The sequence below is a fragment of the Enoplosus armatus genome, chromosome 9, assembly GCF_043641665.1.
Source record: "Enoplosus armatus isolate fEnoArm2 chromosome 9, fEnoArm2.hap1, whole genome shotgun sequence".
NCBI classification, from domain to species: Eukaryota; Metazoa; Chordata; class Actinopteri; order Centrarchiformes; family Enoplosidae; genus Enoplosus; species Enoplosus armatus.
The window spans coordinates 25,283,026-25,295,861 of record NC_092188.1 but is presented as its reverse complement, the minus strand read 5'-3'; the positions used below and the strand labels follow the sequence as shown (position 1 = coordinate 25,295,861).

The 12,836-nt window shown below is 45.2% G+C and overlaps 1 protein-coding gene across 1 annotated transcript in view; it reads right to left on the bottom strand.

The window, feature by feature from the left end:
* The window catches only part of LOC139289959 (IgGFc-binding protein-like), a 33,527-nt gene that overhangs the window by 12,215 nt on the left and 8,476 nt on the right, over nt 1-12,836 (bottom strand). Inside the window, exons 11-25 of the mRNA XM_070911631.1 lie at nt 11,962-12,109; nt 11,370-11,490; nt 10,894-11,223; nt 9,814-9,985; nt 9,005-9,102; nt 8,639-8,769; nt 7,454-7,623; nt 6,078-6,292; nt 5,770-5,964; nt 4,949-5,137; nt 4,121-4,554; nt 3,501-3,619; nt 2,687-2,883; nt 2,361-2,499; nt 314-496 (exon numbers count right to left, since the gene is read on the bottom strand). Coding sequence (XP_070767732.1) covers nt 314-496; nt 2,361-2,499; nt 2,687-2,883; nt 3,501-3,619; nt 4,121-4,554; nt 4,949-5,137; nt 5,770-5,964; nt 6,078-6,292; nt 7,454-7,623; nt 8,639-8,769; nt 9,005-9,102; nt 9,814-9,985; nt 10,894-11,223; nt 11,370-11,490; nt 11,962-12,109 — 2,841 coding nt within the window. The remainder of the gene's footprint in view (nt 1-313; nt 497-2,360; nt 2,500-2,686; nt 2,884-3,500; nt 3,620-4,120; nt 4,555-4,948; nt 5,138-5,769; nt 5,965-6,077; nt 6,293-7,453; nt 7,624-8,638; nt 8,770-9,004; nt 9,103-9,813; nt 9,986-10,893; nt 11,224-11,369; nt 11,491-11,961; nt 12,110-12,836) is intronic.

The following is a 12,836-nucleotide window of genomic DNA, read 5'->3' as shown; positions in this document are numbered from 1 at the left end:
TTATATACAGTATAGAGAAATGGGGGCGTGGCAGTATGCTGATTGCCTGTCAATTTGGAAGGATTCTTATTCACCAACATCTGCATGGTGGTATGAACAAAATTGTCTGGTGCGCGTCGTGCCGTGAAGTAAGATAAGTAACATTTCTGCGCATGTATTAGTGAATGAGGCCACTTCACCTTTAACGTTGACTCCTCTTTGACCAATCACAACAAAAAAAAAAATAATTGCTTGACAAAAAATATGTACAAGTTAAAAATGCGTGTATGACTTGGCCTCCTAACAGATATCTCTCTCTTAGATAATTGCAAACCTGTGGTGTTGAGGAGGACGTAGGTGCAGGTTCCCTGGAATGAGTATCTCAAGCCGTCAAATGTGGAGTAGTGCGGGTCACCGAAAGCCCAGCATAAAGCCTTGGAATCAGGCACACACTCTCCTTGGCCTTCTGACACCTCGCAGTGCTCCTTTACCCTGCACTCAACCTCAGCACAAGGGTCTGGAACACGAACACACACACACACACACACACACACACACACACACACACACACATACACACACACACAGTATCAGTATTAGTGAGTTATTATTATAGAGGTGCTGCAGGAATGAGTACTAAAACCCAGATATGAGTCAGCATTTTTACACTTCCGGTTCCCTCGTCTGGAAGTCGATGGGTTTTTGGTCAGATGCCTGAAATCAGGTCTGTGGTTACACACAAGCTGAAGAAATCCACGACATAAAATGCGTCAGAAGATACCCCTACACGTGAATTTTGAAGCTTTTTATGTGTCTTAAAAAAGGTGGCTGCTAACGAGCGGCTAAATGAGACTACAGAGGTTGTCGCGGACATTAAACGTCTTCATGCCGAACACGGAAAGTCGTCTACTCACCAGTCCGCCTTTACAGCCTTGTTGTGTTTATACTCTATATCTGTCTATATATCTATATCTATCTATATTCTCTTTAAAAGTGAAGCTTAGAGGTGGTGACGTTGAAGTAATGCGACCGTGCTGTAGTTCCTTTATAACCCAACGTTAGCTTTTTACTTCTGGTGATTCCATTTACGCTTCAAAAATCCTAAAAGTGGTATTCATTAGTGAAGATTATCTCGCTGAACAAAACGTGTGAGTATCATAAACTGTTTGTTTTGCCACTGAGTTTATTTTCTGCAATAATCCAAAAATCCCATGGAACAATCCCCATTGGCTTTTAGTGGAGGGAACCAGGGCGACGCTAACTTCCGGGTTGGCCTACAGAAATGCGTCACCGCTGCAACAACTCTATTTTAAGTCTAGAAATTAATTATTCAAGTTGAGAGAAGTCGTTATACATTTGAACATACATGGAACAACAAAACAGAAGATGGACTCTCTGGATCCGTGACCTGGAGCACCTGTCAGTGTCCCATTCATTCCAGTTTCTCAAATATTGACTAAAACAGTTGAGTCCAAAATTCTCGTGCAATTTGTGTTTTAACTCTTACATACATATGTTTAGTTGATTTGACTTTGTAATGATTATCAAATAGGTCAGTGGTCGGCCTGTGGAAAGACTGACGAATTACGACGGAGGCTTATGTCTAATACGTCGGGATGAAGGTGTTTTATGTTAAGAACTCCCCCGCTCTGCTGTGAAGTCGAATCTTTGACATTCGGTGTGCCGCCTGACCTCGTGGGATGCTAACACGTTAGAATGAGGGGTTAGAACATTATGGCTTTGGATTTCACCAGACACATAAAGTTCAAATATATCAGTACTTTTTTCTTCAACATGTCATACATGATGTTCACGTATGTTGTGCATATCTGCAAAACGTTCGCTGCTAACATTTTCCCACAGGCTAGCTACCATGGAAAATAAAGGCCTTGGTTGTTCTTCACACGAAATGCTCGTCGGATCGCCAGGCATCTTTTGACAAAGGGTTTGTCCCCTGAAAAGAGGGGGACATGTCCAAAATGTTTGGAACTCTCTGAAACAGACGGCTGAACATTCCCATGGAACATAACTTAACTTCCTGCCATTGCAGGTGGCTCGGTTGGTAGCAGATATTTGGTTATCTTAACAACAGGCTGAAAAGTAATGTTTCACTGCCCTCCCCGGCTGAGAGCTTCAGGTGTTTTGCGCCTGAAGCCACGCCCCAACAGTGATGTCACGGTGTTAGTGACACACCCTGGAGTACACTTCTACATCACTGCAAGACGGTTGCTCTATAAATAAATCATTAGAATATCCCAGTAGCAGAGCGGAACTCTGCTGTCTGTACAACATGGGGCCATGCATGGGCAGAAATGCAAACATATACACTTTCGATAAGGCCAGATGACATTAAAAGATCAGTCACTCAGTAGGTATATGACCTGTGGAGTAGCAGCCGATTGTTCCATCCCTGTTGCGACACTTCTCTCCCTCCTGGCAGCTTGTGGAGTTGCAGCTGAACCGTCCAGACTGGCAGTCACAGCGCTCCGTACAGTCCTCCAGTACCACCGATGCCCCCGACTGAAAAGAGTCACTGAAGCATCAGAACGTACGCAGAATCAACGGCCCCTGACGGCTTTTCCTTTTACCCAAATACTTCACCCACACCCTGTTATGTTGTGGATTTATTGACAAGACAGACTAGGTTTTAGGAAGCCATCACACTGTACTGAATGAGCATTGTGATGAGGAAGGGGACGGCAATTACCTTATAATATTGTCCATCCACGACACAGCCACATTTCTCCACAGGAACACAGCGGACGCCGTCAGACATGAGGCCGTCGTCGCACTGGCAGCCCTCCTGGCACACCGGGCAGGGCCCGGATCTTTCCAGAGAAAAGCAGGTGGAGGAGCAGGAAGAGGGGCACAGCTCATAGTGACTTCCCGCTGGGCACGTCACAGCTGCAAGGACGAACAAGGCCCGGAGAGTCAGTGCTGAGCAGGTTCGTTTGGGATTTTGTGTTGCTTAAAATGATTTTGCAGCGTCTTTTCTGATTTCTAATCATTCACTTGGTTTTCATTCGGCCCATTTCATTACGCGCCACCTGCAGGGAACAGACCCCGCAATCGAAAAATTAAATCTTTTCATCTGTTTGTCTGTGAAAACTGGAGATTTGACTCAAGTGTATTTAGATAGCAAGGTACAACTTTAAGTAAGTTTGAATCTTAATGAAATCTGGTGACAAAACAGGCTGGTGTTTTTCGGCAGCATAAAGCCTGGTCATCTTAAGTAAATGGTCTTCACTTATACAACGCTTTTTTCAACCTCCCATTGGGAGCCACTTAGGATCCAGCATCTTGCTCACGTTACAGTTACGTCCTGACCACTACGCCACCATGCCGCCCAGTCAACAGAGGGGACTTGCAGAGACTGCTCTCTGATCACATCTAAAATACAGTCATTACAATGTTACACCCAATGCCTTACTAAAACGGCATGGGAGCGTGAACACGTCCACATATGGTAGCATAAGCCCCGTTGAGCACCGGCGAGCATCAGATAGTCCGATCAGACTTACGACAGAAGCTGTCGGTCCTCCATGTGCTTATCTTGGCGCCGGCTAGTTGACAGGCGGTAACATAATTCTGGATGTGACGACACAGGACATCCGCACCCCCTTTGCCTGTGGATATTTCACTGGAAGCAAACTTTCATTTAATGACAGGAAACACCCGAAACGCAGAAACTCAAGTTTGCTGAAGGATAATTCTGATTTATTGCGACTTGGATATTATTTTGGCAGTTTTTTTGCCCCTCATTTCTATCAGTAAGAATAACATAACCCATAACTGAACCAAATGTTTATGAAGACCACTGTGATTACAGGTGAAAGTGAAAGTGACTGCACCCGAAATATTGTCGATAATTCCTCATTGTGTGGGAAAACTGTGTGTGCACAACTCAATACAAGGAAAATGCAGTGCGTCACAGTTTAAAGCAGGAAGTTATGGTTATGTAAAGTGTTAATATTAAATGAATAAGCTTAAAGAGCAATCTAACCACCTCATGCTTATTCGCGGGCCCCACATCTCCCCCACCCCCCCTTGACCATATGATGAAGGGATACCAGTGACACATGCCTAATGGGAGCTCTCAGATGTATATACCAATTGGAGGCATGTTCAGATATTTCCTTACCTGACACAAGCGTCGTAGTCGGGTGTTGGGGGCACTGTTGAGTGGCACCCTGCAAATGGACCCTGTTGGGCTTTGATGATGTCACAGGCCTTTTTGGCCTCTGGGACCTTCTGTTCATCTGGCTCAGGGCAAGGAGTGGTACCACAGCTGGTCTCGCAGGTGGTGTCGTCCTTCTTCACTACCCAAGCCTCTGTGTCTGCTGGCTTCCCACTGGCCGACGCAAGGTCATCAGACAGTTCACCATTATAGTTGCCACAGAGACCTTGTGTTGAGCCGCGATAGGTGGACGGGATTCGTAAGAACACGCCTGCCACAGAGTCATAGGTCAGCTTCAGGTCAAAGTCCGTTTCAATGATGATGTGGATGCCGTTTTGATGTGCTCGAACTTTTCCGTCAGCCAGTGACGCAGGAAGGGAGACTCTGATGTCATCAACCTGAGATAGAGGAGACACACACACACACACACACACAAAGTATTTCCAGATGAGCAGGCACCATATTAGCCCCGACCCCTAATTCCAGTTCTGAAGTCTCGTCTCGGAGTCACCGCAGCATCATTGCAAGTTCCCACCTGGAGCCTCACAGAAATCAAACGTATCAACCTAGCAGGATGTTCATAGAATGCAGTTTGTAGCTCATCAGCATCCACTGATTTGCTCTAATGGTGAGAATGATACGTACTTGATGCACTTTATGTAAAAACAGATCAAAATCAGATTAAGACAAATGTTGGACAATGGAAATATTACCAGACAAGTGTAAACACCCAATGCTCATGCTTTGTGGGAACACACCTTGCACCTGGCCAACGTAAAAGGTCAACCATACCTTGATTTCCCAAACAACCCCAGTCTCCATAGTTATATCCAGGTCGTAAACCAGGAGCTCCACACTGCGAGAGACGCTGCCATCCTTAGCGGTTTGCTGCTGTACCAGCACAGAGAAGGCTTCTATCCCTCCTTCCTTCTCCTCCACTTCTGACAACTTGAACAAACAGTTCCCCCACAGAGGATATGCCTAGAGGATGGGAGAGGGTTTGGGGAGGGGGGTGAAAAGATCAGAGGATAGTTAATGTTATGTCAGAACTTCCACTGTTTGTACAACAAGACAAGGTACAAGAAACCCAATTAAGACATATAGACCCTTTATGATCAACAGAAGCAAGCAGTTGATTTATTCAAGCCAGTTCAAGCAAGTTCAAGGTCGAACTGAGTTTAAGTTTCAGAGTTCTCGCTTCCGGCCGTTAATTATAGCCATCACATTTCTTGACCTTGGGTCATATTTCTTCCGTATATATTTCTAGGTATGAGACACAATGTTTTTTGGTCTGTTCATTTATTTATTTTGTTGTTTTTTTTTGTATATATGACACTTGTAACAGATGTAGTAGGTGTGGTTTGGGGATGATGGGGACATGCGTATGTCCTTGTTGATGTTACTGATTACTTTTATGTATGTATGTATATTATTATTATGTTGGTTTTTGTGCAAATGTTTGTTAACTTCCACCTTTCAAGAGGTTCATCCTCTGATTAAATGTGAAATGACATAAAATAGTATTGAATAAAACATATTGTAATAGGTTATTGTTACAATAGATATTTTAAAAAATCACAATGTTACACGTAAAAAAAAAAAAAAAGACTTACCTGTCCATCAAAGGACCTGACTCTCCTGACTCCACTCACAGAACAGGAGCCAACACTTCGGGGAGAACAGGAGGCGAGACCCTCTTTCACGACACACTTCTCATTGGCTGAACAGCGGAATTCAGGGTCACACCGCATTATTCCGCCGTCGGAACACTCACAGCGAGTGTCACATGACGCTCCTGGATAGAACACCTGAGAAAAGAGAGAAGAGAGCAGAGAAGAATTAGCAGTCGCAGCAATAGCAGAGGCGGAAGAGCTGTGGTTACTAGTAGAGATATATATATATATTATTGCTGCTATAGTACCTGGCCATTTTGATAATACTGTCCTCCGTACTGACAGCCACACTCTGCTACAGGTACACACTTGTCATGACTCAGTATGAATCCATCGTCGCACACGCAGCCTTCTGTACAGGGGGCGCTGTCGTCGCAGCCCTCGGGGGCGTCGAGACCACTGCAGGTCAGCTGGCAGGGGGGGGCACACAGCTCGTAGTGACTGTTTTCGCCACATGATGAAGCTGGCCGAAAGACACACATAGAAAGCCAATCAAAAAAGTGTGAGAACGCTCCTTACAAACTTCGTAAACTCGCTAATGACTTTCTTGGGACTTCCTGACCCGAACGTGAACGTACAGGGCGTTATCGAGCCCGATGGGGAAACAATAGAGGGATAACCGCTCGCTAGCCAAGAACATTCACGGGATGTTTTGGAAGAATGTGCTTGTTTGCCACCTCATGCAGAATCAGTTGAGAAGATCGACATAAAATGTATCTCTACAGACCCCTTTTCTGTTCGTAAACATTATGGCGCTTTTTGGTGGGCGGCGCTTAGGTGGAGGACCAAGGTGCCGATGACCCCTGTTTCCATCCAGGGGGTCAGTGTGGACATTGTAGAGGATTACAAGTACCTGGGAGTTCACATAGACAATAAACTGGACTGGGTAAAGAACACTAATGCCCTCTACAGGAAGGGCCAGAGCCGTCTCTATTTTCTGAGGCGGCTGAGGTCCTTCAACATCTGCCGGACTATGCTGAGGATGTTCTATGAGTCTGTGGTGGCCAGTGCCATCCTCTAAGCTGCGGGGCATCTTGGACAATGTCTCCCATCCTCTCCATGACGTACTGGTCGGACACAAGAGCAGCTTCAGTGGGAGACTCATTCCTCCCAAATGCACAACAGAGCGCCACAGGAAATCATTCCTGCCTGTGGCCATCAAACTGTTTAACTCCTCCCTCTGAGTGTCGACACTCAGAAGAAACAGACTGGAAATCTGGACTTATTTCACCTCTGTCAGAAACTACCACCTCATTATTTATTCTCTATTTGTACCAGTGCAATACATATATATACATACATACATTGTTATTGTATATACCTTTTAATTTTCACTTAAAATTGTCAATGTATATATATATATATTTTTTAATTTATTTATATTTTATATCTTATATTTTTTACATACTTCTCATTTCTAACCATGCTACTTCCTCTATTCTTGAATGGGAGCACCTGTAACGCGCAGTCTTAATTCTGAACAAAGCACAAGTTGCTCTTGGATGGATGGATGGATGGATGAATGGATGGATGGATGGACGGATGGGTGGATGGACGGATGAATGGATGGATGGATGGACGGGCAGACGGTGTAATTGCGTGTTTGTGCGTGTGCATGTCTTACGGCAGAACTGCTCGCTCCTCCAATTCGCCACTGCGGCTCCTGCCGCTTGACAAGAGGAGCTGAAAGCTGATAGGCTGTTGCACAGGGCGGAGGCGTGGCCTTGGTACATACACAAATCGAAAACACAGTCCGTGAGGAACGTGGTGTGGTCCAGTTTGCTGTGACACTCTCTGCAAGGGGAAACAGCGAAGACAGAGCGGCCAATAAGCAAAGAAATGTACCGTACATGTTGAACAGCCCTTCAGCTTTCAGTCGGATCTCATCTAGTTGTTGGTTTTTAAAATGTGTCACATGTTCATTACCTGGGGGGGGGGGTTATGTTAATTAACCGCTGTGGGTTCCATACATTGGAGCCACAGTGGTTGCGTGCTAAAATGTAGTTGCTAACAGCTAGCTTTACCTGCCAAAAGTCCGATCGGGGGTGTGACTGTGGCTCTGTTAAAGTGTTAAAGACTTTTCTTGTAGACAAACAAAAGTCGTGTTGGCATTCAGTGCGACAAAACACATTGCTGCATATCCTGGCGCATTACTGTGTATCATGTCACCCGTGTGCACATGTGCGTCCTCGTAAAACCTAATCCTAACCCACAAAACAGAAAAATAGGCTGTAATGTAAAGGGAAGTCAGGGTGGATGTGATAGATTATTTATTGTTTAGAAATCTAACTTTTTCAAAAGTGACATCGTTTTACTGTCAATGTTTGTCAAAATATTATATAAAGGACATAATTAATTAGCTGTTCCTGCCCTTTTTTTGTCTGACGTAGCCTCAATCGGATGAGCTTAAGTAGCCTACCCCTTAATCGACACCACCCCAGTCAAAGTGGAGGTTAAATAACACCATAAAATGGATATCGTTACAATGATTTTTTACAATAGAACCTCCAATTAACGGTTTAATTTTTTAGCTAAACCTGTTTATTCTTCAATTTTAGATATTTATTTCCACCGTTTGTTAATCACTTTTGGCTAATTATGTAGCTACTGAACCATTGAACACATTTAACCACTCATTTTATCTAACCGCTGCTAGCTTGCTAACTAGTTTCCATGCACTCTCACTGGCAGCAGTGGCTTTAACATGTAGCTACTGTGCAGTCAGCCTAATGCAGTGAGAAGGGTGCAGATTATTCTGACGATACGTTTACAACTTGCGATGCTGTCTGGCAACCGCAGAAGTACCCACCTGAAAGGTCCTGACTTGTCAGCGATGATGCCACAGTAGCGCCCCTGTTGGTAACGTGGCAGTAGTGCAGGTTCACACTCGGGACATTTACCGCCTGGACAGTCACTGGTGCAGCCAGGGTCTCCTCCTGCCTGCGTTCAATGACATTTACATTTAAAACTGGTTAGGTTATTTAACCTAAGAAATAAATTGTGAGTTTAAAAGATATGTTCGCATTTTTCAAGCCTGTCTCAACACAATATGCGTCATGTTCCTCCTGTTTACAGTGGCCACAAAGAGATCCCCTCTTTAAGCAATGTCAGTGTAAGTGACGGGGGACAAAATCCACTTGAGACCCACGAAGCTGGAGTCTCAGCTAATACGCACCTTCCAGCTGTGTCCAAAGGCATTAATGTCTTTAGCCCTGGTGCCATCAGGTTTCAGTAAGTCATCGCCAGATTTCCCATTGTAATTTCCACACAAACCTGAGGAGGAGAAACAGGCAGACATGACAGCGACACAACAGATAAACAGTCCAGCTGCATTCCTGCAAATGTCATTCAATCATTTTTGAAACATATGCCCACTGTTGAAGGAACATTTTTGGAAATAGACTTATTTTAAGAGTGGGGTGAGACGAAATATCATAAAAGCAACTGTAAGGAAGCCGGGATCGGTGAAACGTGCCCATGTTCCCTAGTCCGAGTCAAAATCCTGGCAGCAGAGTTTTGGATGAGCTGGAGGCGGGAGAGGGATTTTCTTTTTTTTTTTACTGTTGCCAGAGAGCATGAAACATGCAGTTTGCAGATTTTTGGCAGAGAGAAATGATCTGATCCCGGTCTGTGAACACCAGACCAAAACCAGCATCGAATGAGAAGAGGTCAAAGAAGCCGAGGGTGACTTGGAGAGGGATCAACATGCCTCGCGTTAGCTTGAGCTGTAGTGATGGAATAAACTGCGTAGGTTACCATGGTGACTCAGCCCAGTGACCATGGTGATCTACCTCTGCTGAAAGTGAACCGGCTTTGTGATGGTGGAAAACCAGTGGGCTACGTTTAGCCCAAACGGCTAGCTGGCTGCCACAAACCGGATTGACACTGCTTTTTTCATGTTTGTCTGCGGCTGCTGCCATATGTTGATTGCTTTAACGTTGCTGAGTGAACAAAACAACCCCCAGGGAAGCACACCCAACCTACCAGTCGTAGCAGTAGAGTATGAACTGGGCAAGGTCAAGCTGACATGGCTGTTCCAGTTGAACCTGAGCGTCAAACCGAAATGCGTTGTCACAATGCCGAAGTAGCCCTGCCGGAACAGGGAAAGCTTGCCATCTTCTGTGGAGTAAGGCAGGTTCACTGACTGACCGTTTACCTGGTGGGGGGGGAGAAAAGCTTTAGCCCAGCTAACAAGATGTCACAAAATGCCGTCCCATTGCTATGCATGTTAAATTTCCTATTCCTGTTTCTTATTTCCTTATGCTGTTCACGCACAACACTGGTGTTATTCTAGGCTTTTCTAATGCGTCAGTAAATCCGTGGAAAAGGCCCAAACAATGTGTCGGTCTTTGTCTCTCAATGCATTTTGACTTCCCTACCCTGGTCCCAAGCTCCCAGCTCCCAGCCCATTGGTTCCTTCTGAAGAAGCAAATGTGGAAAAAACAGCTGGCCACTGTAGTTTTTAAGAAACGTCACTCAGGAGGATATAGCGCATCCTGTTGGGGACTACTTTAAGCCGTGGCTTAATATACGCTAGGTGCTCCAGTGAGTAGCAGTGTTCATAATGATGAAGCATCACGTCACCCAGTGCAACGTCTGGCTCATTGATGCGTTTTTAATAGTTTATAGAGAAACAATGGAGCTCTATGGAACAAATGAATGAGATCTATCCGGCTTCGGACACAGGCAAAGGGAGCTTTAGTAGGGCTGGGGGATTTGGCTGCGGTTGTGCAGGTCCCCCATTAAACGCACGGTTGGCGGTTTGATCGTGGGCCTCTCCTGCCCACATGTCCTAATGGCCAAATTGCTCCCCGTGGTTCAGCCAGTGCCTTGTGCTGCCAAAATGGACTTTTTGTTGGGTTCTTGCACAAACACACAACCTAATGCATGCTGTTAGCTCCCTGGAGTTCATTTCAAATGTGACATCGACATACACACACACAAAGTGAAATGCACTTTTCAATGTAAGTTTTCAATGTAAGCAGTGGTCTGCTGTAACTACACCACAGAGTGACACATGGAGATTTGGTGAAGTAAATGCTGTAGTAGGCAGACTGATCTTACCAGCATCCGTCCCGGGGTGGAGCGACTCATGCTGACAGTGATATCAAATACAGTAAGCGAGACGGACTTGGTGTAGGCCACGGCCTTGTTTCTCCCTCTGTTCTCATTTTGGACCAGCACTTGGAAGGGTACCAGGCCCTGGTCTGATCCCTCGGTGAGCTGTGACAGGACATAGGTACAAGTGCCCTGGAAATCAAACCGCCGGTTGTCAAAGCTTCGGTAGTGGGGGTCTCCAGTGCCCTGGCACGTTGCATAGGATACTGGGTGGCAGTCCCTTACTCCTCCCTTCAAGGCACAGCGCTCATTCTTCCTGCAGGTGACTGATGCGCACTTCACCAGAGGGGGAGAAGAGAAGAGAGTGTCAGCTCACAGTGGCCGAGATGAAAAAAAAACAGCGTTAGCCCACCCGCAAAGGTGATGGCATGAGAGCTTAAATACACACACACACACACACACACACACACACACACACCAACCTTGACTTTCCCATTAAGGCATTTACACCTGGTGGTGCAGGTCTTATCACCCCAGAAAGTGGTGGCTGATGGGTAATATCTGTCCTGGTACTGACATCCACAGCTAGACTTAGGAACACATCTGAAACACACACACACGCAGTTATTGAATGTACAGAACGTCATATCCATGAGACAGACAGCCATGGTTCAGTAATTAGTTATGTAATTTGTCCTTTTCCTGTAGATTATTATTATTATCATTATTTATATAGCGCCAAATCACAACAAAAGCCATCTCATGACACTCGACATACAGAGCGGGTTTAGACTGTACTCTTGGTCGTGATACGGCCTTTCTCTGTTCTCTAGTTCTCTACGCAAAGCGAGACTTGAAACTTGTTTGTCATCAAAATGACCACTTTTATTGTCAAATCTATGTTATGTTTGCATTTTTACCTGATGAACACTAAATGGTATTTTGGGTTACGACATAAACCTGGCCAAAGTGCTTGGTTGGCGATTTTTTTTTTATCCATAAAGCTTCTGTTCTAAGAATCATCTTAGCATTCTCCTAGTAGTAGTAGTAGTTGTGGCATCATTGCTATATTACCTGTCTCCACTAAGCACCAGTCCTTTATCACACTGGCATCCCTCCACGCAGGGGGCTTTGCATTGCTCTTCAATGTCTGGGGACACGCAGGAGGCCGGGCAGGCTGTACCACATGCCTCATAGTGGCTACCTGCTGGACAGGCAAGGGCTGGGGGGGGGGTGGTGGTGGCAGAGAGTGGAGGTCATTGATCATCATAGTTTTGAGCTCATTAGTCCTATCTGTGAGGACCAATACTCTATTGGTTTAAACCAATACGACAACACCATAAAATGATTCCTCACCTACAGCCGAGTGGAAAATAATAAAAAGAAAGATCCTAGGCACCAAGAAACACAAATAAGTAACTTGGATAAAAAATGACCTTTCGTCTAGCACCAATCTAGAAAGAAAATTCACATTTGCAGTCTCACTACTGGTAAAGCTAGAAGTGACAAGGATACTGGACTTGCTGAACTCAACTATCCAAGGTGCCAACAACCCTACGCTGGCACAATGCCTGGGACCCCCCGCCAAATGATCAGAGCTAGCAACGTCAACCAAGTGCACATTTTCCACACAGATACAATGAGAGTAACTTCACTGAATGGGTGTCGTATTTTCCTTCTCATTATTTTGCGTGCGTCATCAGATCTGGAGGTACATATTAGTTTGTCTGGAGGCTGATGGAATCTCGAAAAAACATTTGAAACTGACCACTTCTGTGCAGCTGTGATGCCATGTATGATATGCCTTCTCTCGTCTTTTGCTGTAGCTTTCCGCCACTATACGTCGGCCGATCGCACAGCTGTGAAACTAGATCCCCTTCAGTTTCGCTTGTGCATGGTGGTTTATGATCAGTTACAGCGCTTGCAGTCGTGACGGCGTTTCAAAGGAA